At 49.3% G+C, this 25983-nt stretch overlaps 1 protein-coding gene and 1 long non-coding RNA gene across 2 annotated transcripts in view; both read right to left on the bottom strand.

Annotated features, from left to right (window-relative positions):
• BAZ2A (bromodomain adjacent to zinc finger domain 2A) overlaps positions 1 to 25567 on the bottom strand; it is a 41196-nt gene extending 15629 nt beyond the window's left edge. The window contains exons 1-10 of the mRNA XM_059683282.1: positions 25377 to 25567; positions 7484 to 7621; positions 5345 to 5935; positions 4312 to 4497; positions 3480 to 3698; positions 2532 to 3008; positions 2330 to 2390; positions 931 to 1039; positions 421 to 522; positions 42 to 252 (exon numbers count right to left, since the gene is read on the bottom strand). Coding sequence (XP_059539265.1) covers positions 42 to 252; positions 421 to 522; positions 931 to 1039; positions 2330 to 2390; positions 2532 to 3008; positions 3480 to 3698; positions 4312 to 4497; positions 5345 to 5935; positions 7484 to 7621; positions 25377 to 25380 — 2098 coding nt within the window. The 5' untranslated portion in view covers positions 25381 to 25567. The remainder of the gene's footprint in view (positions 1 to 41; positions 253 to 420; positions 523 to 930; positions 1040 to 2329; positions 2391 to 2531; positions 3009 to 3479; positions 3699 to 4311; positions 4498 to 5344; positions 5936 to 7483; positions 7622 to 25376) is intronic.
• Positions 11316 to 25343, bottom strand: LOC132227776 (uncharacterized). The gene is made up of 3 exons (XR_009451234.1): positions 24113 to 25343; positions 20741 to 20825; positions 11316 to 11568 (listed from the first exon to the last, which is right to left on the bottom strand). It is a non-coding gene; the product is annotated as an uncharacterized LOC132227776 (long non-coding RNA).
• Positions 25568 to 25983: the final 416 nt, after the last annotated feature.

Here is a 25983-nt window from a genome sequence, read left to right on the forward strand (position 1 = left end):
CAACTGTAATTGGAAGAGAAAAAAGAGGAACAGCACTGTACCTTGGGCCTCCAGTTTCTTTGTGGGGCGGTTGTCTGTCTTATTCAATAGCTCAGTGATTTTGACCTTGGGTGGCCGACCTCGGCCCCGTTTCACCTTGGGAACTTCCTTGGTCTTGGCATTCTCAGTGTTTCGAGGTCGACCCCGTTTCCCAGTAATTGCCTGAATCCTAGATGGGATCTCCTCTGCTGACAGTTGTATCCACCGCAAGCCCTAAGAGAATGAGGAACACTGTTACAATGGGAGGGAGTCAGTGCAAGCCTTCTGGTACTGTGAACCATTCAATGCCCCAGAACCTCCAAACCCCACAAAAAGAAAGCTGCAGCTTATCTACCAACCCTTTCTCAGGGACAAAAGTATATTTAACCCTTGGGTCTGTACCTCCGGTGTGTCTCTCTCTTCAAAGAAATCTCCAACAGGCATACGGGGACTGAAGCTGAAGTGCTCACGGCGGACACTGTGTACCACGTTGCGGTTCAGGTACTAAAAGGAAGAGATAAAGTGGCATTAATGCCCGGCCAGCGTGGCTCAGGGGTTGAGCGTCAACCTATGAACCGGGAGGTCATGATTCGATTCCCGGTCAGGGCACATGCCCGGGTTGCAGGCTTGATCCCCAGTGTGGGGTGTGCAGGAGGCAGCCAATCAATGATTCTCTCTCATCGCTGATGTTTCTCTCTCTCTCTCTCCCTCTCTAAAAGCAATAAAAATATAGTTAAAAAAACAAATAACAAAACAAACAAAGAAAAATGGCACTAATGAAATCATAGCCCTACCAAAATTTTTGGCCAGCAATAGCAAAGGAACAGTCCCCAAAGCAGACAATGGCAGCCTGTTGCCACTGGACCCAAAGGAATCTGTACTTCCCTTAAAAGCCCATGAAAGCTGCATTACCTTGATCACTTCCGGGAACTGTTTCATCCTCTTCCCACAGGGGCCATAATACCAGGTCTCCCCCTGCCATCTGTGGCTGCCCTTCTTGATTCGCACCTCTCTCCGCCACCTGCCAGAGAAGCACACGGGCCCTGCCGCCAGGTCACACCCCTATCCACTCTCAAGCCACCCAGGAGTCAAGCCCACTGAGCAATGATCCTCCCCACTTCTCTCTCACTAGAACTTCATGTAGATGCGAACACAGCCTGAGATACAAGCTTGGCTAGATGGCAGGCCTGAGTGCTACTAACCCCTCAGGGCCTCAGGGGAAAATAGTAGGCCAAACTGTACAAGCCCAGAAAGGCCTCCACTCCTCCTTTTACAAAGCCAGTGATACAAGCAGCCAGAAACCCCCCATCACTGATGCCATTCAGGGAAATTACTGGGTTTCCAATAAAGAGGGTAAAGACCTAAGGGAATAAACGCAGAAACTACAGAGGATGGGGGGAGGCAAGAGGAAGAGTAAACTCACTGCTGACTCCATGAAATGACTCCAAAGGCGATGGTTTAGTCAAGAACTCTGTGTTCTGAGCAACAGATTATTCTAAGCCTAAGCCTTATCTTTCTCTCAAAACTTTAAGCAAAACTCAGACTTGGTGACCACGAGTAGCCTAGAGGGGCAGGGGTGGAAAAGATCAGGAAGGCACTGATTCTTACAAGGCCCTTGGTGTCAACTGACTTGTTTATTTTGGTCACGTACTGTTCTTGCCCTTACCTCTCTGAAGAACATTTAAAAAAGAAGCCAATTCATTGGGACTAAGCCACACGTCATTCACTGATAGCCATTCTCAGCATATAGGACAAGTCAGCTAATTTGAATATCTGAGCCCTAGGGTCATCACCTGGGTTTGGAAATATAATAGCTGTAGCCCTCTGAGTAAAAAACTGAGTGGCCATAAGATGAGGAAAGAATAGATGAGGCCGAAACCGGTTTGGCTCAGTGGATAGAGCGTCAGCCTGCAGACTGAAGGGTCCCAGGTTCGATTCCGGTCAGGGGCATGTACCTGGGTTGCGGGCACATCCCCGGTGGGGGATGTGCAGGAGGCGGCTGATCGATGTTTCTCTCTCATCGATGTTTCTAACTCTCTCTATCTCTCTCCCTTCCTCTCTGTGAAAAATCAATAAAATGTATTTAAAAAAAAAAAAAAAAAAAGAATAGATGAGGAGAGGCAGACCCTGAGAGAGGAAGGAAAGCCTAGGAACCTCATGAGAAACGTTATCATTGTCGATAACTGTACTTTAATCCACTCTTGTCTAGCCCATTCCTCCCCATCCCAGATGAGGAGCTCCCATCACTTCTTCCTAGAGTCATTCATTAAACTTGTCAAAGTCAACACATGTAGCAAACTAGAGCATTTACCCATGCTGGAGGGGAAGACGAACTTCTTCTGGGGTAGCAATTCGTCTCCTTAGAACATCACCTTGGGAGAAAAATAGGGGATACGGAAATAAGAATTCAGCAAAATAATGAAACAACAGGACAACAGGGAAGGGCTCAATACCCCATGAACAGAAACTTTTCCTGGAACCAGCTAGGGATGGAACAGAATCTAGACACTCACCACCACCAGAAGTAGGGACTCCTTCTCCAGTGACCTCTTCCAAGTCAGCGGTGGTTTCAGGGAAGCTGCTGACATCCTTATTTGCTGGGGAGGCTGTTGGGAAGACAGCTGCAGGGGAAGCTTCGGTGGATGCTTTTGGGGGGGTCACTGGTGAGGCCGGCAAGGAAACTTCTGAGGAGATTGGTGGGAAGGCTGGTGAGGAAGCTGGAGAGACTGTTGGGAAGGCTGCAGGGGAGATTTCCGGGGAGGCTGCTGGGGAGACTTCTGGAGAGATATCTGGGGAGGCTGTTGGACAAACTGCCAGGGAGATTGCTGGGGAGGCTGTTGGTGAGACTGCTGGTGAGGTTGTTGGATGTAGCTGAATAGTGGATGAATGGTCAGGGGCTGGCTGGGTCAGAGGTGGTGGGAAGTCTGAAGCCACCTGAGTCTCCATTTCTTGTTCTGCATCACTACCGTTATTCAGGTCAAAGCCGTTATCTAGAAGCCAAAGGGACAGGATGGGTAAAGGAAAAATGGTGTCATATAAAGCAAGAGAATCTACTCAGTCAAACCTGGACTAAGATAAACAGGGCTACTTCAAGGGCTTGTCCTGAGAGTTGGTAAAAGAGAATTAGCCTCTGGCTGTCCTACCCATTCATGAAGGTTAAAGGGCAAAGCTGCTGCTGCTGTCACTGTGTGAAGAATTACCTTTTACCTGGAGCCAGTAAGGCCTCTGGCCTCCTTTTTCCTGCAAACTCCAAACCTCACACGTCCTTTTGGGCACAGGGCAGTGAGAGTGGAGCAGCTTGTGCCTTTTAATTCCCACCACACACTATCCCAAAGCCCCCTCAGATCCCAGCAAGATGCTTTCACAGATATCCCACCCCTAAGGCCTAACTATGGGACAACAGTGTGCTCTCACTTTTTCCCAGGTCAAGGACTTTCTTTGTCCTACCTCTCCTCACTTACCTTGTAGGACAGACTCCCCAAGGACGGGTGGAGAGGTGGGGCTGGCAAAAATAGAGGCTGAAGTTTGACTGTCATCTGCCAGAAGACTGAAGTGAGTGGCATTATTGAGGGAAGGACAATCAAGGGCAGAGATCACAGGGCTGTCCTCAAGAGGCAGCTTGTCCTCTGCATCCATCAGTTCCGTATCATCTATACCATAGAGTCCTCCACTTACTGGCTCTTCAGGGGGCGAAAAAATCAGAAAGCAAGATTTAAGAAATACTTGTCTAAATATATCTAATTCTAGTCCCCACAGTGTAAAGATTCTAATAATAAATTAGGGAAATTTTGTAGCCCCCTTTTATGAAAGAGTAAAGTCACCAGGTTATAGGGATCATAAAAGCTTGAAGTGGAAATGAAGGGAAAAGCATGGGCCCTCTAACAACCCCCAGACCAACACAAAAAATTCTAGCATCTATCACAAAATAGGCCTTTCTTATATTTCAGTGGGGCAAAAGGTAATTGTTCACTGGCAAATGTCTTTCTACTTAGTAGGAACCCAAACAGCCCAACTGTGTGGTAATAAGTCTCTATCCAGTGAATTATTAAAGCCCAGGGCTCAGGGCCAAAAGGAACATTGGGAGAGAACCTGGGAAATGAACCAATTCAGCTCAGAGTGCAGTTGGCCGAGTCAGGCTAGCGGCATGAGACTGTGGTCTGCCACAGGAGTATCTGGAGGTCTCAATGCTCCAGATTCCCAAATCCTTTCCCTGGTTTACTATCTATTCCAGGTGACAGAAGCTGGCTATCCTTCTGCATGGTTAAGTTGAAGAGAGCCAGCCTCCAAGCCTACCTGGTGCCAGGGTGTTAAAGGGCTCCAGAGAGACTTCACTGAGGATTGGAGTGTCTTCCAGTTGATCAGGAAGATGTGAAGGGTCATCTAAGCAGCTCACTGTGGGGTCAGGGACCAAGACCGAGACTTCTTGGTGTAATGACTCCACAGAAGGGATGGAGCCATTGTAGCCACACATCTTCAATTCTAGGAAAGAGCAAAAGGAAAAACAGTGCCTTCACCTGGTTCCTTTAGCTATAGCAAGCAGTCCATCTTCACTAGAGGGATGGTCATTCTTTCAACATTTATAGGTGTGAGTTCTATGTCGGATACCTTTCATATCAAGATATTCTCAGTAAGCAGAATACTCACTGAGTACTATTAAAATCCTGTAGCAGGAATGGGATCTGAGACAAGACTCCCATCGTGTTGGCAGCTATTTCCCCCACTCAGTGGAAACAGGTGGTTAACAGATACAACATCCTGTGATTTCACAGGGTGCTCGCCCTTATTCTTGGAATCAATAGCAAACTAAGCATTTATCTATTTAGAGGGCAAAGTTGAGAGGGAAGATCACATGTACCAACAACAAAAAAAGAAGGAAACTGTGAGCAGACAAGCAATGGTATGCTCTGCCGGCTTCCTTCCCTCCTTCAAATGCCAATCACTATTAGGGCTCAGGCCACTTTAGCAGCCAGTCTAGCCGTGCCACAGTCAAGTCAAATTGACCTCAATGCTCCCTGCTAATGCCCAACCCCTTCCTATATTTTGGAAGAAGCCCTGATACAGTGTCTGTTGGGGCTGTTTCAGGCTCGCCCACCTGCCCTCTTCAGGCCAGCAGCTCTGCATGAGCTTGAAATAATTTGCACTCCCACTCACGAGCTGGTGCTGCTGCCACAAAAACACCAGCCACTTGGCTCTGCTAACCACCAACATGCAAATCAGCCTCCACTGCAGAGAGCTGGAAAGACAAGTTTTCCTCACCTCAAAAAGCCACTGCCCCCATAGCCCCATTTTCCTATTCCCCACCAAGCTCCCAGGCCCACAGTTATACCTGGCTGCTCTTCTTCCAGCTCCAGGCTGCCTACCAAGCCAGTGCCATTCTCTGCCACAACTGAAGTCAGCTCCTTTTCTGCCTCATCAGGATGAATACCACTGCCTACCTCCTGGGAGGGTGCAAAAGTCTGGATGCTGGAGCCCAACATGGGAGAAGTCTGTGGGGAGGTGAAAAAACTAGGGGGTCCATTGGGCATCACCTCAAAATTCTGGTCAGGAAAGGAATCATACAGTTCCTGTGAGTCGAAGTTAAGCCCCATGGGACTCTGGGTACCGTTGGCCCAGAACTCTTGGCTCCCAGCCCGAAGGTTAGTGTTGTGACTTGGGGATGAAGGTTGTCGGCTGCCTCCAAGGATGCCATTGAGTGGGTATTGTCCCCCCGAGAACTGGGAGAGAAGGGGTGGGTCCTTGAGGTTGCTGCCAGGATTGGCGGGTGGGTATTGTGAGTAATTCCAGAGACAGTCGTAGGCCACGTGGGGTTGATGGAGGTGTGAGGTGCTGGAGGAGTGGGGAGCAGAGTTCAAAATCCCTGAAGTAGTAGTGTGAGATACAGTAGATAAGCCATTAACATTCACATCCCCATTCAAACCTGGCAGAAAAGGAGGGAAAAGGGTCAGTTACAGATATGTGTGCAAGTAACTCTACCAACTCTAACCAAAAGAATAACACTGACTAGAAAAAGGGAAGGTGAAGGGGAGGGGATTCCCCCTCTGCTATATTTATGTCTTTTTGGTCTCCAGGGAACACCCAACACAGATGCTCCTGTATATAAGCTTAGCAACTGCTGCTGAGGCTACTGAGCAGGGGGCTGGGGAGCTCTCCTGGTCTACCACAGGAGTGAACAGCAGAGAGCTGGCTGCTACTGACGCTCAGGGCTTTTTATTTTGTTTAAATGAAGCTATTTGCAGATTCCCTACAGTGACTTGCATTCTTTCCCATCCTCACTTCCTAAAGGAATTTTCCCCTGGAGTGGCATGACTGAATTCTCCTGGCCCCTCTTTTCCCCAGTGCCTATTTGGCCCCACAGTGGGACCAGAAGGGACAGCCTTCACCTCACTGGCACATGCAGATACAGCACTTCGTGCTGGGCTAAGAATAGAAGTTGCAGTCACCACAGCAGCAAGATCCCAGCTCAGAAGACTTGGATTGGCCTCTCCCCATAAGTACTGGGGTGGGGTGGGGAGATCTCTGCATGACCAGTACTGCAGATTTCAATTCTCAACACCAATGACAACCTCTACACTCAATCAAATAAAAAGGAACCAAGATGTAAGGAAGCTGGGGCAAAGGGGTCCTCCAGTGAAATAAAGAAACTTCTATCTACCTACAACCTTATGGAGAGTAGGAGGGATGGATGGGAAGTATACGCCTATGGTAGTATTTTTTTGCTGTAAGGAAGAAGTGAAGCATTGGGCTTCTCTCTGCTTCGAAGCATAAAGTACCTGAAACCCAGGCAAGATTATAGAGAGGTACTTGGCAGAGCCATGGTTCAGAGCAAATGATAAGCCAAATCCAGGAAAAAGCCTGATCCTGGCAATAACAAGTCCAGCTGGAATTAGATGTTTCTCTCTGGGGAACTAGATAAGTAAGCATTAAAACTCTCCATGTCTCTATCTTCCATCCTCAAGGACAGGAGGTAGCACAAGCATTCTGCCCTTTTTTCTGTTGAACAAATTAAAAGGGAAACACATACCAACCTTCAACCCCACCTTTACCCCCCACCCCACCCTCAGGGTGGCTTCTCCAACCTCTAAATACAGCTTCTCAGAAAGCGGACCCCTCACCTCTCTCATGGGTCCCACCTGATTATCAGAAGCCTTAGCCACCTCGCCACTCTCTGGCACAGCCAGAGAATAGGGAAGAGCAGGCTAAGATGAAAAAGCCAGGATCTTTTTCAATCTCTTCCAACCTTTAGTCAAGACTAAAAGTATTGCTTCCATTACCCCCTAGAACTTGTCCTTAGAAGCTTGATTCCCCTCCAGCAGCTGGAGTTCTGAGGATTCCCTCCCTCCCTCCCCTTCCCCCTGGCACAGAGCTGAGGTAGCCAGCCCAGAGGGGATCCAAATCTTGTCCCATTAACCTGCTCTAAAGGAACGATGCCCATTCCCATTCCAGGCCATGTGGCCCTCACACTCACTTTTCCCTTGCTGGGGGAAGTTCATGGGAGACCCGTTAGTGTAGAGGCCCTCCCCTGAGGAGGGGGAGGGTTTCAGTCCTGAGGCAGCAGGTGCAGGGGGAAGGCCAGTAAAGTTAAAATGGTCGTTGGCCTCCATTTCTGTAGGAGAGGAGAGAGAGGGGAGGGGGAAACACTGGTGGTTAAACAAAGTTATGTCACTTGAAATTCTCTAAAGGGATTGCCATCCTTACTTCTATCTACTTACCCTTCTCCTACCGTAGAGACTAAAGGTAAAAGAGGAAAAAACATACTCCTAACCTGGACACTGACCATACAGAAATAGTCTTTTTAAGTCAGCCTTGTAGAGATAAAAAGAGTTAGTGAGAAAAACAAAGACGCAAGCCTGCAGGAGTCTTTCCCCTGTGTTAGCCCTATCCTTTTAAAAATATATACGTTTTTTATTGATTTCAGAGAGGAAGGGAGGAGGGAGAGAAAGAAACATCAATGATGAGAGAATCACCGATCAGCTGCCTCCTGCATGTCCCCCACTGGGGATGGAACCCACAAACCCAGCATGTGCCCTGACTGGGAAATGAACAGTGACCTCCAGTTCACAGGTCAATACTCAACCACTGAACCACACTGGCCAGGCTAGTCCTACCCTCTTCAGTACCAGTCCAAGTTACCCTTCTATGTTAGATATTAGCCCCCTATTGTAACATTTAACATTCTCCATCCTTTTGGTTTTAACATTCTCCATCCTTTTGGTTTTTTTCCCTTCAAAGCAAGGCCAAGAGTCCTACAGGTTCTCAAAGCCATCTTATTTTTTTTTTTTTAGTATATTTTTATTGATTTTTTTAAATTGATTTCAGAGAGAGAAAAGGAGAGGGAGAGATAGAAACATTAATGATGAGAGAGAATCATTGATCCACTGCCTCCTGCACACCCCATACTGGGGATCGAGTCTGCAACCTGGGCATGTGCCCTGACCAGAAATCGAACTCCCTGACCTCCTGGTTCAGGGTTGATGCTCAATCACTGAGCCACGCAGGCCTGGCTCAAAGTCACCTTTTTTATAGGAAGCCACAGAAATGGGGGTATTGGCTGAAAAGCATATTTGATATATATCCTTTGTTTTATTATTATAGTTGAGTTAAACATTTCTTTAATATTTATTATTGATTTCAGAGAGAACGAGAGGTGGGGAGAGAGATAGAAACATCAATGATGAGAGAGAATCATTGATCGGATGGCTGCCTCCCGCACACCCCCTTACAAGGAATCTAGCCTGAAACCCAGGCATGTGCCCTGAATGGGAATCAAACCATGACCTCCTGGTTCAGAGGTCAACACTCAACCACTGAGCAACACCAGCTGGGCTCAAGTTAAACAATTTCCACGTTATCCTATCCAGCGTCCTCGATATCTGAAGAAGATAATATTGTTACCTTAGTAAAGGGATTTGAAAAGGAGAATACATTTCAGGAAAGGTGACCATAATGGCAAAATTCAAATCACCCAGCAACACTTCTTTTTGACCATGGGAAATACCATGTTCTCCAAGAATTCAGCTCAGAAGTGTCAGAGGTTAAATAAGAGGGTGTCTCAAGGAATATTACTCTGTTATATCTACTATGGTTCATAACATTCTGGTTTTGTGGCTTACATGTAAAAGGATACAGCTGGATATTTATATTTGTAAAGTACAGTGGCGCATTGGGATGCAGTAGTTAAAAAAGCTTTTCATTCTCTCCTGAATATGAGATATGCTCCTAGTGAAGCCCTTGATCAGAATAAATCTTTCTTTGATAGAGCAAAGAGAAGAGAAAGTAGGAAGCAGAAGCCAGAATTATTGGTAGTCTGACAAGACAATCAGATACTTATGATGTACTAGTAGTGTGCATTCTAATTTGATATGTGAGACATGATCTGTCTTGATACTGAAAAAGCAGCTCCTTGGGTTACTATGTATTTTCTTAAAAAGGGCAGAAGAGCCATAACAGGTTTGGCTCAGTGGCCAGAGCGTCGGCCTGCGGACTCAAGGGTCCCAGGTTTGATCCCGGTCAAGGGCATGTATCTTGGTTGCGGGCACATCCCCAGTAGGAGGTGTGCAGGAGGCAGCTGATCAATGTTTCTCTCTCATCAATTTTTCTAACTCTCTATCCCTCTCCCTTCCTCTCTGTAAAAATCAATAAAATATTTAAAAAAAAAAAAAAGGACTGAAGAATTCAGGTAGAAAGATTTATCAAACTCCTAAGATGAGGCAATAAGCTGATCTAGGTGATGTTTTAAATAATCTCTTTTTATAACAAACTAGAAGTTGGGGGGGGGGGCAGAAAGGAGCAGGTTAATGGGGGGAAAAGGGGGCATCTTTAATATTTTCATCAATAAAGACAAATAAAAAGGAAAAACACATAAGCAAAACTTTTTAAAAAATGAATAAACTGGCTAAGAGTATATATGACTACTGCCCAAGGTTTGCAAGAGTTACGTTCCTGAATATGCTAGATGATGCAAATTAGACACCATTAGGTAATATGTGAATTTAATATAATTCTGAGCATGAAATATTAACCCTGTATAGAATTTGGCATGATAGCTATAAGGTTTTCCAGGCTAAATACCATAGTTAGCTCTACTTTCATCAACTTTAACTACAATTTTTTAAAATACTGATTTGAGAGAGAGAAGAATGGAGGAGAGATAGAAACATTGATGAGAAACATCGATTAGCTGCCTCCTGCATGCCCCTACTGGGGATCAAACCCTGATCTCCGGGTTCATGGATCGACACTCAACCACTGAGCCACACCGGCTGGGCTTAACTGAAATTTCAAAAAATAAAAGCAATTTGTGTTTTGTTGATTTAAGGGGGAAAAGTTTTTAGGATTGGCTTATTTCCCCATCTTCACTCTAAAATAAGCAGCAAAGCCCTAGCTGGTTTGGCTCAGTGGGTAGAGTTGGCCTGCAGACTGAGGGGTCCCGGGTTCAATTCTGGTCAAGGGCACATGCCCGGTTGCAGATTTGATCCCCAATAGGGGGTGTGCAGGAGGCAGCCGATCAATGGTTCTCTCTCATCATTTATGTTTCTATCTCTCCCTCTTCCTTCCTCTCTGAAAGCAATATAAAAAAAAAAAAAAAAAAGGCAGCAAACCTAAACCTGCTATGCATCAATGAAGAAATTGGGTCTCTGCCCAGCCGGTGTGGCTCACTGGTTGAGCATCAACCCATGAACCAGGAGGTCAGGGTTTGATTACTGGCCTGGCCAGGGCACAGGCCCAGATTGCAGGCTCCATCCCCAGTAGGGGGTGTGCAGGAGGCAGCTGACCAATGATTCTCTCTCATCATTGATGTTTCTCTCTCCCTCTCCCTTCCTATCTCTGAAATCAATAAAAATATATTTAAAAAAGAAAGAGCCTTGGCTGGTTTGGCTCAGTGGATAGAGCATCGGCCTGTGAACTGAAGGGTCTCAGGTTCGTTTCCAATCAAGGGCACAAGTACGGGTTGCTGGCTTGATCCCTGATAGGGGATGTGCAGGAGGTGGCCAATCAATGATTCTCTCTCATCACTGATGTTTCTATCTCTCTCTCTCCCTCCCCCTTCCTCTCTGAAATCTATATAAATATATTAAAAGAAAACAAAAAGGAAGGAAGGAGGGAAGGAGAGAGGGAAGGGAAGAAGGAAGGAAGGAGGGAGGGAGGGAGGGAGGAAAAGAAGAAGGGAGGGAGGGAGGGAGGGAAGGAACGAACGAACTGCGTCTCTATAGAGAAAGGTCTTAGGATCCCCCAGGATTTCCCTATAGTTAAAGGCCACTCCTCAGCAGTAAGGGATCTGAAAAAGAAACATCATGAGATTTTTTTTTTTTTTAAATATATTTTATTGATTTTTTACAGAGAGGAAGGGAGAGAGATAGAGAGTTAGAAACATCGATGAGAGAGAAACATCGATGAGCCGCCTCCTGCACACTCCCCACTGGGGATGTGCCCGCAACCCAGGTACATGCCCTTGACCGGAATCGAACCTGGGACCTTTCAGTCCGCAAGCCGACGCTCTATCCACTGAGCCAAACCGGTTTCGGCAGAAACATCATGAGATTAATGATCCCTCTGAAATGAAAGACAACAAGGAGGAAAGTTCATTCCCTAATTCTCTAGGTTACAAAGCTTACATCACAGACCAAAGAGGATATTCATTTCAGAAGTCCTAGAAATGCTATGTCTGAAGAGCCAATCTCATCTGACCCCCACCATTCCCCTCCCTCAGTTTTATGCAAAGTCACACCTCCCCTGGTGTGTTTCTGTGACACACACACCTTCTTTCCTATGTGCACTGGACTATATCCTCCCACTCAATGATCGGTCACATTTCATTTTTCCATTTTCTTTTTGAATCCATAAAGAAACTAGTGAGTGACATTCTCCTCTCTGCTACTCTGGGAGAACACAGCATTTCCTGTCTCATAAATTATATACTAATAAGAATAAATGGATGGCTCACAGAAATCAGATAAGTAAATGAAATGGGAAGTTATCTAGTGCCTGAGGTCTGTTTCCCCACTAGCCTCTATTGAAGGGGTCATCAGGACCACACTCATTTCATTTACAAGAGGCCTCCTAGAGACAAAATATCTTTGTGCTGTGCAGTGAGATCCGCACAACACAGTGCTCTAGGTTCAAATCCCAGCTCTACTACTACTAACTGTGTGACCTTGGACAAATCACTTAACGTTATTAAGCATCAATTTCATCATAAGAACTTTAGTTCTCATCTCCAGAGCTTGTAAAGATTTAGTGAGAAAATCTATATAAAGGACCTAGCACACTGTCACCCGGAAAGTATTCAATAAATGTTAGCTGTTACTATTAGACAAAAAGAGTAAAGACTGCTTAACTTCAAAAAGATAATCATGGCCCTAACTGGTTTGGCTCAGTGGATATAGAGTCAGCCTGCGGACTGAAGGGTCCCGGTTCGATTCTGGTCAAGGGCATGTACCTTCCTTGCGGACACATCCCCAGTAGGGGGCATGCAAGAGGCAGCTGATCGATGTTTCTCTCTCATCGATGTTTCTAACCTTCTATCCCTTTCCCTTTTTCTCTGTGAAAAATCAATAAAATATATATATATATTAAAAAAAAAAAAAAAGATAATCATGGCCCTAGCTGGCTTGGCTCAGTGGATAGAGCATCAGCCTACTGATGAAGGGTCCTGGCTTCAATTCCAGTCATGGGCACATGCCTGGGTTGCGGGCTCCATCCCTAGTGGGGGGCATGCAGGAGGCAGCCAATCGATGATTCCCTCTCATCATTGGTGTTTCTATATCTCTCTCCCTCTCACTTCCTCTCTGATATCAATCAAAAATATATTTTAAAAAAAGATAATCATGGCCAAAAGGTCAAAATATAACATAAATATAATTTAAACTGTTACCCAGCAAGACTTCCCTATAGGCAACTTGCCACTTGATTTCAGATGTCACTTAAATATGGGAATGTAAAGAAAATGTGGACAGCTCCTTTCAGCAATAAACTCTGGGTTATTTCATTTTAACCTTGCTACCCAAGATGCTTTTCACAATAAAACCTGAAAATAAATTATGCCTTCCTATCTAGAACCAATAAGGGCATCAACAGTAAAGCAAAGGAGAATGTCTCCCTTTGAACTAATAGGATTTTGGCCAAATGAAAAAAGAAATTAGTGCCCAATCCCCAGAATAGCAGACAGCTCTCATGACCAGGAAGTACAATCAGGCCAGTCTCCAGCCCAGTCCCAGTAGTATGTAAATGGATCTCTTAAGAACCTCTATACTTCATTTATATGAGTTAAGAGGTGGTACCCCTTAAGCTTGAAGTAGTAAAGTCCTTGACACATGGCCAAATAGGCTTCTCTTCTCTCAGTTGCAACTGACAAATTACTACTCTGTGGACCTGTGACATGGTTTAAACAGAAAAAAGCTGACAATGCACAAAGTGTTGAAATAAATATTACAGATTTCAACACCGTTGCAGGTGCCCTGACCAATCCTAACACTCAGACCTCCGAGGCGACCCACAGAACGGCAAGACACATTAACACCACCCAGCTAGACACTTTGGCAATCCCTAAAGCTCTTTGGTTTGTTCTTCCCATATAGTATAACAAAATTTCACACATAGGTTTCTAATTCTTTTTTTTTTTAAGGGGTAGAGATTTCACATATTTACCTTCACTAAACAGCAAAAGCAAATTTTGCTGTTTAGTAAGTAAATAACTCACACTAGTATGTTTTAGCTTTGTAATTGTGAATGTTATGAAGATTATTTCTCAATTCTACATTTCTCTGGATTCATCCACCATACTCTGGGAACTACCAACCAGGGATGACTTTGCCCCCTGAAGGGACATTTAGTAATGACAAAAGGTATATGTTACTGGCATCCAGTAAGTAGAAACTAGGGGTGCTTCTAATGACCCTGCCAATACACAAGACAGCTCACAACAAATAATCATGTGGCCCAAGATACCAATAGAGCCAATGCTGAAAAATCCTGCTCTAATATAAAAGCTGTCTTATTCCCCACTCCTGGGGAAGTTTCGAAAGTTTCCATTATTCCCAGTTCCTGATGCTGCAAACAAGGATGCTTTTACTTTTATATCTAAAAAACCCTTCCCTAGCCCTAGCTGATTTTGCTCAGTGGATAGAGCATTGGCCTGCAGACTGAATGGTCCCAGGTTCAATTCTGATGAAGGGCACATGCCTGGGTTGCAGTCTTGATCCCCAGTAGGGGGCGTGCAGGAGGCAGCCAATCAATGATTCTCTCTCATCATTGATGTTTCTTTCTCTCTCCCCCTCTCCCTTCCTCTCTCTGAAAAATCAATAAAATATATATATTGATTGGTTCGATTCCGGTCAAGGGCATGTACCTTGGTTTTGGGCACATCCCCAGTAGGAGGTGTACAGGAGGCAGCTGATCGATGTTTCTCTCTCATCGATGTTTCTAACTCTCTATCCCTCTCCTTTCCTCTCTGTAAAAAAATCAATAAAATATATATATTTTTTAAAACAGTCCCTTCAAACTCTGACTCAGACTACAGCATGTATTGTATGAGGCTTATTCCCTAAAAAATGTCCTTTCCTTAACCCCCTTTCCAATTCAGGCTAGCAAGGCAGGAGGAAGATGATGAAAGAGGATTATACCAAGGGGGGCTACCCCAAAGCAACTGCCATGTCCAGGCTGCTCAGGGGAACACAAAGATGACTGTTCTCTATCCTGATTTCTTCTAAACCAGCAGTTCTCAACCTGTGGGTCGCGACCCCTTTGGCGGTTGAACGACCCTTTCACAGGGGTCGCCTAAGACCATCCTGCATATCAGATATTTACATTATGATTCATAACAGTAGCAACATTACAGTTATGAAGTAGCAACGAAAATAATTTTATGGTTGGGTCACATGAGGAACTGTATTTAAAGGGCCAGGAGGTTGAGAACCACAACGATGTAGTTTCTACAACACCCGTCAGATACTAAATCCTACCACTGTGCCTCCAGCACCTAATTTAGTGCTAAGTACATAAAAGAACTAAAGGAAATACATATCTGTCGAACCCACAGATAGAACAAATAAATAGGTATTTTCTGCCAGCTTACTCATCCAATTAAGGTTATGATTTTTGCTCCTACTATTCTGAGAGAACCAACAAGTTCAGCTTCATTCTTCATAAAGATAACAATTTCTAGAGGAAGAAAGGCCCAAATCCTGACTTATTTTAGACAGCTGTCCCCTGTAGAAAATAAGGCAAGGAAACAGAAATATTGAGAGTGTGAAAGGCAATAAATTTAAGCTCTAAATTAGTAGAGCTAAATGTTCTGATTGATTTAACTTAATACTCAAGGGACAGATAAGTTTTTAAATATCTGTTGACTGGATAAAGGAACCATTTAACAATCTAGGCTAGGTGTTCTGTCACAGCTCCGGTCACTTCACTGTCAAAGGACGAGAAATGCCTCTGAAATTGCAGGACACTAAATATCACAGTCCACAGGTTGTAACAAGGTTATTTCTCTATTTCAGCTGATTGATTTTAGGAAATTCAACTCAGTTAAGAACTCCACCTTTCCTACAAAATGATCTTCTCCCCTCCTGCTCCCCCCGCAAAAAAAACCTGAGCTGAGCATGCAGGTTAAAGATTCCATTTGGGCCGAAACCGGTTTGGCTCAGTGGATAGAGCGTCGGCCTGCGGACTGAAGGGTCCCAGGTTCGATTCCGGTCAAGGGCATGTACCTGGGTTGCGGGCACGTACCTGGGTTGCGGGCACATCCCCAGTGGGGGATGTGCAGGAGGCGGCTGATCGATGTTTCTCTCTCATTGATGTTTCTGACTCTCTATCTCTCTCCCTTCCTCTCTGTAAAAAATCAATAAAATATATTAAAAAAAAAAAAAAAAAAGATTCCATTTGGGCCCTAGCAAGTTTGGCTCGGTGGATAGAGCATCGACCTGCAGACTGAAGGGTCCCGGGTTTGATTCCGGTTAAGGGCATGTGCCTTGGTTGCGGGCACATACCCAGTGGGAGGGGTGTGCAGGAAGCAGCTGATCGATGCTTCTCTCTCATCAGTGTTTCTAACTCTCTATCCCTCTCCCTTCCTCTCTGAAAAAATCAATAAAAAATTACATTAAAAAAAAAAAGATTCCATTTGGAAGAGCCAATCCACCTGTTTCTTAAAAACCCTCCGTTTTTGCTAAGGTTATATTATCCTTTCAGTCTGTAAAATACCCTCTTCATTATTTTTTATAACTAGGAGGACAAAAGACTCAGTAACACAGTAAAACAATTCTACTTTTATTGCCAGTGGCTCAATCCAAGGACAAACAAACAAATCAGGAAGATTATTTACCCCAGGAAATACCTCAAAAGTTTTATACTTCACTCTATGTCCTAGGACCGTGGTCGGCAAACCTCGGCTCGCAAGCCACATGTGGCTCTTTGGCCCCTTGAGTGTGGCTCTTCCACAAAATACCACATGCGGGCGCGCACGTACAGTGCGATCGAAACTTCGTGGCCCATGCGCAGAAGTCGGTATTTTGTGGAAGAGCCACACTCAGGGGGCCAAAGAGCCGCATGTGGCTCGCTAGCCACAGTTTGCCGACCACTGTCTAGGACAGTGATGGCAAACCTTTTGAGCTCGGCGTGTCAGCATTTTGAAAAACCCTAACCTAACTCTGGTGCCGTGTCACATATAGAAATTTTTTTGATATTTGCAACCATAGTAAAACAAAGACTTATATTTTTGATATTTATTTTATATATTTAAATGCCATTTAACAAAGAAAAATCAACCAAAAAAATGAGTTCGCGTGTCACCTCCGATGCATGTCATAGGTTCGCCATCACTGGTCTAGGACATAAAAACTTTGAATACTGAACACATCTCACACAAAGTCGAACATCACATCAGTTATTAGAGTAACTTCCACACTATGTTAACAGTGAAAGAATATAGCAGACCACTTCAGAGGTGAGGTGATGAAAAAGGTCGACAGCAGCAAGACAGAGTAACCCTAACAAGCTTTTCTTCTCTCTTGGCAACACCTGATTCCAGAATCACAAGACTCCAAGATGAACCTCTCAGGGCATTCTAGATTTCTGACTGGCTCTGAGGTCAGCCCACATAGTTCTATCTATACCTCAATTTTTTTCCTTTAGAGAGAGAAAAGGGCGGAGGGGGGAGAGAATGTCAATATTAAGAAATATATTTCTGCCGAAACCAGTTTGGCTCAGTGGATAGAGCATCGGCCTGCGGACTGAAGGGTCCCAGGTTCGATTCCGGTCAAGGGCATGTACCTGGGTTGCGGGCACATCCCCAGTGGGAGATGTGCAGGGGGCAGCTGATCGATGTTTCTCTCTCATCGATGTTTCTAACTCTCTCTATCTTTCTCCCTTCCTCTCTGTAAAAAGTCAATAAAATATATTTTAAAAAAAAAGAAATATATTTCTGATAGAAAAATGCATCCATTTTACAAGAGGGTCATGAAAAGTTTGTTTCATTCAGCTTTCTGATCAATCACGTATCAAATGAACTCAGTATCTACTTTCTCAAAATCAACTATTTCTTTTAGAGTCCAAAGAAAGAAGTGGTCTTTCTCCCTCACTCTTTTAACCCCCCAACAGGGAAAATCAATGTACTATTCTGTCAGGTCCCAATTTAGATAAACAAAGGTTGAAGAAAGGGGAACTTAGAGTCAGTGTCAAATCAACCTATGAGAAAGCAACTCAAACCAACCAGTAAGCAGAGAGGCAAGAAAAAGGACAATGACATGGGACTTGTTTTTACTGTTGCAACCTCAACAGCCACAGTGAAAAAAGCATGATGCTATCTTAAAAGTGATGATGCTGCTATCACATAATCATATGCCTATCTGTTCATATCCTGGACCTTTATCCTAGGAATCTACAATTCAGGTGGGAAGTTTGTGACTGGAAAATAATGAAAAGTTTATGAAGTGCCACGCTTAAGCAGTTTTCAGTGTAGTCCAATGATCTCAATCAACACCTCATCTCTGAAAATATAAAATCCTGTGGCCAACTCATCTCTAACCAAACCCAGTGTCTAACAAAGTGCCTATGGACACAGTACACAGTCCATCACTATGCTATATAGCAGAAATCTCCTGGAGTTATCAGGTGGGAGAAAGAGAAAATCTGCACACATGACTTTGCACAAAAACAGAGGAAAAGCTTACCACTCTCCAAGAAGGGTAATAACAGAGAAGATGTCTTTTATGAACTGAAGAATAAGTCATATGACAGCTAACTCCCCTAATTAGTTGATTCTGCAAAAGGTAAACTCTCCAGCCCTGACCGGTTTGACTCAGTGGATAAAGTGTTGGCCTGCGGACTGAAGGGTCCCAGGTTTGATTCCGGTCAAGGGCATGTGCCTTGGTTGCGGGCACATCCCCAGTGGGAGGTGTGCAGGAGGCAGCTGATGGATGTTTCTCTCTCATCCATGTTTCTAACTCTCTATCCCTCTCCCTTCCTCTCTGTGGAAAATCAATAAAATATATTTAAAAAAAAAAAAAAAGGTAAACTCTCCAACACCCTGTCAACCAACAAGCTTCCCACAGACTATCCCTGGGCTAGAATCACCAGTGAGGAATAAGCCCACCATCCTCTCTTTGCAAATCAGTCTCTATCCCAACACACAAATCCCACTCACACATCTTCCCCATTCCCTCCTCTTTTTTTACCTCTCAGAATCTACCCTTCACCTCAGAAGCTCACTTACTCAGGTGCTCTGCAATACATAAATTATCATGCTTAAGAATACATCAGGCAGAATTCAAAAAAGCCACTCCTCTCATGCCACAAAGACCAACCGAGGTGCTCCTGGCAGCTCTCTATGCTGAGGGAATTTGCATCACTCGTGTTCAAAGTGTAGCCCTGCGGGTGGATGACTGAGTTTGCTCCTCTATGACCTCCAGCTCAAGGAGAAAAAATCAAAACAGGGAGACAGAGATGCTCTGGAGGGGGTATTGGGATCAGGGGATCAACTGCAGTGACTACTTACTTCCCAGTTGACAAATTAAGTTAAAAAAAAAAAAAAAGTCGAACGAAAGGACTCTCACATCACATGGTTGGCAGGATCCAAGCTTGCCCAGAAGGCCTCAGAAAATGAAACCAAATCTGATTAAAATGGACATTTCAAAACAAGAGACGCAGCAGCAAACGCACAGCTGCCATTTCCCGGCCACATCCTGCGGGAGGCTGGGGGAGGGGCAGTTTGTGTACAGATGGAGGTGAAAGCCCCCCCCCCCGCACCCTCCCCCTACAAGGATGCAAATCTCTCCTCCAATAAAGCCTACAAAGGAGGCTGCTATTGGCACTGCTACCCCTGGAAACTGGGAGCAGCAGGAAAGAAAGGGGTGAGGCGGGACCATCTTTTTCCGCCACGGAAATGGGGATCCCCTGAGTGAGGGATCCCCCTTGGAAAGGACTCCCTCTTTATTCTTCCCTTCGGTCCCTGAGCGGAGCTCAAACCCGGACGCTTCAGCATCAGCCCCTCCAGCCCCGGTCCGGAGTGCGGGAGTCCCCCGGGACCCAGGCCCCGGCCCGCGCAGCACCGCTCCAGAGAGGCCTCTCCTGCCGGCCACGCACACACGCCGCCCAGGGAGACACCCCGAGACCCCAGGGAACCCCATCTACCTCCACTCGCCGCTGCCAACACGGCCCATCCCCACAAACGGTGGTCAATCCGCCAGGGAACCCCCTCACCCACCCTGAGCGCCCGGCCCGCCCCCACCCCCACCCCACCCCCACCCGAGGAGGTGGAGCCCCGCCCGGGGATTCCACCCCGAGTTCCCCACACAAGTCACTTCCACCAGCCAGGCGGCTGCACTGCCTCGGCGACGGCGGACGCCTTCGTTGCCACCGCCGGGAGCCGCCACCGGCTCTCCCGCCCCCACCGCCCCATCCCGGGTGTTCAGCAGACCCGCCAGGCCCCCGCGCCCCCAGCCTCTCGGGCAGGGCGACCCCCGGCCCGGGGCTCGGTCCTACTGGCAACAGCCGGCGTCAGCTCTCGCCCGAGGCGAGGCTCTGGGCAGCTCCGCAGCCTCCGCCGGCAGAGCGAAGCTGCGGACGAAAGCTGACTCCCTCCCCTCAGGCCCCCGGCCCCAGACCCCACAGACCTGAGGTGGCGGCGTCCAGCCCGACTCGGGGCCTGTCTCTCCCCGGGGGACGGGCGGTTCACATGGCCGCGCTCCGGGCGCCAGAAGGGGAGGGGGTTTGGGGGGAGGGGGGCCTGGGGTCCTGGAGGGGGGAGGGGGACGCGGCTCAACCGCGGGGCCGGAGCGGAGCCAACATGGCCGGCGGAGGAGGAGTGAGTCGAAGCCGGAGGGGGCGGGGAAGCTGCGGTAGACGGAGCGCCGTCCTCCGCGCCGCCGGGTCCTAGCGCCGGACGCTGCCTTCCGGATCCGGACCTGGGTCCTAGCGCCGCCGCCTCCCCAGCCTCCCCGGCAGCTCCCCAGTCTACACCGCGTCTCGTGGTGGCCGGCAGGCCCGCTTCACACTGAACAGACGGAAAGGCGTGCCATGGTCCCAAGGTTACCCTAAAAGACCGAGTTTCTAGGACCGAGGCAAGCGCCACTTCCCTAGGGGGGTGGGGTTGAGATCATGTCGAAGGCAGTCATTTCCCAGGCTGGGGAGTGGAGAAGTGGAAGTGGAGAAGCGGAAAGGTTAGTCAGCAAAGTCCAGTCCTGGCAAAGGGGTGGAGAAAGGCGAGAGCCTGCTGCGCCTGCTGCCCACTCACCTCTGTCCTGTGGGGGCAGCCGGGTCCTGCCTGGATCATCACTTTCCCAGCGGCATCTGCAGGGCCCTGCGGGTCGGGAAGAGTCCTGTGCGTAGGAAAAGGAAGGTCGGCGCCGGAGCCAGACAGGGAAGACCTGCCTACGGTTAGCCAACACCTGGTCAGAGGGGCCGGGGATGACCAGGAAAACCGACAAGCCACTAAGGTGTCCCAAATGTCCACCTATTCTTTAACTCCAGTGCTTTCTTTTGACAGGGCTATATAACCGTGGGAAACCTAATGAGGACAGAAAAGTCTAGAAGAGGACGACAGTGTGGCTATCGTCTAAAATGTCTATTGTAGGGCCCCAGGGTGGGGAATAGTGCCCTATAGGATGTTGGAGTTTAGAGAGTTTCTAGTCCAGCCTTCTCTTGTTTGGCAGATAAACAAATTAAGGCCAGAGAGGATAATCAGCTTGTTCAAGGTCAAATAGATAAAATGTGACTAGAAACCAGCTTTCCTTTTCTAGCAACTCAACAGGCTTTGCAGGCTTCAATTCAATGCAATTCAGTTCTACAAGCAATTGCCTAAATTGTGCAAAACTGAGGCTGAATATTCTGGAAGAGGAACAGATATTGCGATGATGATGATGAAACACACTGGCAGGTTGGGGGGTGGGGGTCGACAAATACCTCTTCCTCTGGGGTCTAAGGAGGCGCTCTGAACACTGGGTGGACAGGGCGTGGCCACATACATCAGTTTAGATTGGCCTGGATGTCCGTACTCCACAGAGGAGTGGGCTCTCCAGGCTCCACTGCCCACTGCCAACGGCTCAGAGAGGGGAGGAGGAAGGGAGCTTCAGCAAAGCCTACAGCGTGTGGGCCAGAAAGCGGAGGCCAAGAGCACTAGGAGCGTTTCTCTCCCTGAGACAGCAGATTACCAGGCGGGAGCGGTAGACGGATAGACACAGAAAGCCCTCTCTCCCCCTAAGTGACAGATGGACAGGTCACCTTGGAGAAAAAATAAAGACCTCCAACAGCCTGCTGACCTCAAGTCCCTGAGTGCACAGGGGCCACACGCAGGGGAGAGAGGTCCTTCCTTCTGAAGAAGGCAAGGATCCAGCAAACTTCTAAGGAATGCTCCCCAACCCCCAACATAAAAATAAGGCAGGTGAAGAAGAGAGCTCAGGACATGGCAGTGGCTTCTTAAGGGCCAGGGGGGAGGCCTGTACCCTCTTTTTCCCTCTTCCCTTACCCAGGGTGGATGAGGGAGAACCTGCCTACCTCCCGCCCCAATTGCCGGGCAGGCGGGTCGGAGACAGGAGGCAGAGGAGGAGCCTGTGCCCGTCAGACGGGCGTGGCCACGCCCCTTCCTCGCGCCGCACACCCACACACACCCACCCGCCGGCTCCGCTCCGCTCCGCACCGGAAGAGCCGGTTACTCCTGTGCCCCACTTGACTGCTCCCACCCCTTCCGAGCCGCAGGCCCGGTCTCCAGGACAACCCCCAGCACTATCCCGGCCAGGAGCGATCGGGGAGCGGGGTGTCGGATAGGAGAGGGCCGCCCGAGATGAGAACGGAAAGTGGGGCCAGATGCACCCTTCCCGCCTAGTGCACAAGGAGGACAGTCACCTTCCTTCCCGAATAAGACCCCTCCTCATCCCAACGACTCAGAGAGCTTCCTGCTCTTCGAGAAAGGGTGAGGGTAAGATGTCCGTATGCCCGAGACCTGGGTGTTTACTTCTTGCCAGAGGACAACCCAGGCAGCCGCTGTGCTGCTCCCCACATCCAGACGACAGAGGGCAGACTGACCCCACATGTCCCCAAACATTCCTCAGTCCCATCAGAAGAGGCCCATCACCCACCCCACTGCCCTCCAGGAAGCTACTAAAAAGGGGAGGGGGTAAATGATCGTTTTTCTCAGCAACTTGTGCGAAGGGTACCTAGGGATTACTAGGAACCTCTCTCAAACCAGGCCAGTAGGCGGGTACTTAAACAGGGAGGGAGAAATGAGCGCCTGCTCCCCTCTTCTCACCCTCCTGGCGTTCCTGCGGCAGCACCCGGATACTGGGGTCAGTAGCCACCGTGTTTCGTTTGCACCCCTCTACCTTCCTCTCCGCCTCCAGTTACTCCTGGAATTTAATCCCAAACACGACTGCGGCCCACCCTTTCTTCCCCCCAGCTTACTCCCAGCCCATGGAGCAAGACTCAGAAGAGTCTGAAGCAAACCCAGCTATCTTGTCCTCTCATTTCTGGAGGGGGTGGTGGTGGTGAGAGCATGAAAAGGGGCAGAGTTGGGGACGCAGCTGGATTTGGGGGTACGGAGAACTCCCCAATGGAGGTAGGTAATTATTAAAGACCTCCCTGGCCCTCGTTGGCTGAATGGTTCATAATGTTGGTAGGGAGATGGCCCTCAACCCTGTAACCATTTTAACTTGCCCCCCTTCCTCTCCAAGTTACTGCAAAGCAGTCTCCTCTCCCTCTATATTCTGGGGAGGCTAGATTCTCCTACAACAAAAGGACTATAACCCTTCTCTTCTCTCCAAGTGGGTATGTGCCCCCAAGATGCACGCACAGCCCTGGTTCACACACAGCAACGAGCTCTCCATGTTCTCAGGAGGATGAAGAAAGCCCTAATTTCCTTAGGGGTGGGGACTCTCTTTGCATCTGAATAGAAAAGCCTGGCTTCCCTCGCCTGTTCCACCACCCCATACCCTTAGAGATTTAGTCCCAGCGCCTCCCTCGCCCCCTCACCCTGCCCCCACCCCACCCCCACCCCCGCCCCCAATTCCCTGACTCCGGGGTAGGAGTGTTCCCAGGCTGGACTGGCCCGGGAGGGGGGCCTTTCCCACCTGGGCTGCTTGGCGGGTGCTGAGGTCGGGCCCCCCCATTCCAGGAGTGGTGGGGTGGAGTGACAACTACAGAAAAGCGTTAGATGTGACTTAAGTGAACTTGAAGGACCAAGCGGCGCAGCGCCTGAAAGCGGCTGGAGCCTACGCCAAGCCCCCCGACACCCCTCACTACGGGGGCGAGGAGTGGGGGTGGCGGTTATTCCCCTCCCATCGGAGGTTAGGACGGCGTGGGAAAGCGCTGGTTCCAGAGAAGAGGGGGCGAACCCAGACCGCGGGAGACCTTTCCGGCGAGGAAGGCGCGGGGGAGGGGAGATCCTGGGTCCCGAACAGGAGAGACGCCCCGGAGAGGCTGGGCGAGGCACGAGGCCGCGGGGCTCCGGCCGCGGGGGACGCGGGAGAGCTGGGCAGGTCGCGGCGCGGGGAGAGGAAGGGCAGCCGTAGGGGGAGGGCCCGGTCCCGAGCCCGGACGGTGGGGATCCCGGGTAAGGGCCCGCAGGGGAGGCCCGCCCGGGGACTCCGGGCCGGACGCGGGTGCCGGGCCTCACCTGGAGCAGGCCGGGCGGCGGCGGCGGCGGCGCAGGTGGCCGAGCCGGGCGGCGGCGGCGCCTCCTCCCCCAGCCCTGGGCCGGCGGCGCGGGGGGCGGAGGGAGCGCTTAAAGGGGCCGGAGCTGCCGCGGGAAGGACGAGCCCTCGGGTCGGGCTGGGGCGGGGGGAGGGGCGGGGAGGCGGGTGGCGTCTCCTAGGGGCCAGAACCAGGAAGGCTCCCAGAGGGAGGAAGAGAACAGATCCCAGGAAGAAGAGAGAAACTTCTGCGGTGACGTGGGGAATGGCGGTGGGTCCTCGCAGGAGGACCCGGGAGGGCTCCGCCTGCGCTCCCGGGGCCCCGGCAGAGAGCTGCTCACCAGGCAGGGCGGGGAGGCAGCGAGAGTCACGACTCCGAGAAGGGAAGGGAGATGCCGGAGAGGGGACGCCAGGCCGATCCGGCTGCGGGTAGCGCAGCGGCCCTGCTCCGTGAACAGGTTCCCGGTGTTCCGGCTCCCCGAGGCCCCATCTCTATGGCTGCAGAAAGGCCTGACAGTCTCCTTCCCTCGGCACTGCCCGGGTTTAAGAGCCGGCGGAGTCTGGAAGCCACGAGGGCGAAGACCTCCTCGGTCCTCCCACCACAGTCGTGCCTCTTACTCAGTGTTCTCCGTGGCCGGAGCCTGGGGAGCCGCCAACAGCCGCCTGGGGAGGCTACTGTGGGGCCGTGGGAATCGGCGTTATTCAGGTTCAGTTTTCCCCCAACCACCACGCCACCCTTGCAGCAACCTCTGGGGCAACAGGAAACAGCTGCTCAGTGCAGCCCCCACCTGGTGATGGGTCAGGGTGGGGGAGGAGAGAAAACAGAGACTTAAAAGGCCTGGGAGAAAATCGGGGGAGGAAAAACACCTTAAAAACGCTCCAACGCTACCAAAAGTGGGCTTTACTTTTGCGGGGGCGGGGGGAGGCCAGCAGTGAGTACTGTAAAATATAACTTGAATCTCAACAGCTTAAATGGGAAGGAGCAAGGCGGGGGAGGGGGGAGGGAGAGCCGCGACCTTAGGTACAGAGTCGCGGGCTCTTCCTTGAACCTGGAGCTTGCCCGTGCTCACGAGCCTGTGGTCGGCAGCCTCACCGGCTGAGCCCTGCGCCCCTATAGTCCCTTTTCTCCTCCTGCACCCCCTAAAAGAGCAAAGGTTAGGCCCCACCCCTGCTGAGTCAGCCAGGGAGGGAGGCAGGCATCCCTCGGGCCTTCCCGGGGGGCGGGGGGGGGCTGGTCCTCAAACTTACCCATGTCAGGCGGGCAGGCCGGGCTCCGGGGCTGGGACCACCAAGCTCCTCGCCGTCCTTGACTCCCCCTTCACGTGAAGGCTGGCGATCCTCCCAAACTGAGCTGGGAACTAGCACGAATCGAAAAGCCAATGTATGCTTCCTGCAAACCACAGCCTGAACTGCTGTAGGGTGATGTCCCTGTGTGACAGACTGGGTGGAGAGGGAGGAGGGAAGGGCGGGGCTTTCTCTGGGTGGAGAGGGAGGAGGAGGCGAGGACAGGGCAGAACCAGGAGAAATATGGAGGGAGGTTAGATCTGTGTTGACTCTCCAGGGCCTTGGTAGGAAAAGAGAGTGGCAGAGGGGGAAGGAAACAGTTGCATCTAGTAAGAGGGAGAAGGTTCTCGATGAATGCTGAGAAACGTGAACGTCTGAGGGGCGGGGATAGAGGGATACAAATGACCTTTAGAATCACAGTTCCCAGGTCTGCATCTGGGTAACATGGGAAAGCAAAACAGAAAGGGCTTACCCAGGCCCTTGGGCCTTCTGAACCAGCTCCTTACCCACTCCAGGGCAGGGACCTAGTGTCCCCACCTCCGGAACTCCGCATTTCCCCAAATCCAGGTTT

The sequence above is a fragment of the Myotis daubentonii genome, chromosome 2, assembly GCF_963259705.1.
Source record: "Myotis daubentonii chromosome 2, mMyoDau2.1, whole genome shotgun sequence".
NCBI lineage: Eukaryota > Metazoa > Chordata > Mammalia > Chiroptera > Vespertilionidae > Myotis > Myotis daubentonii.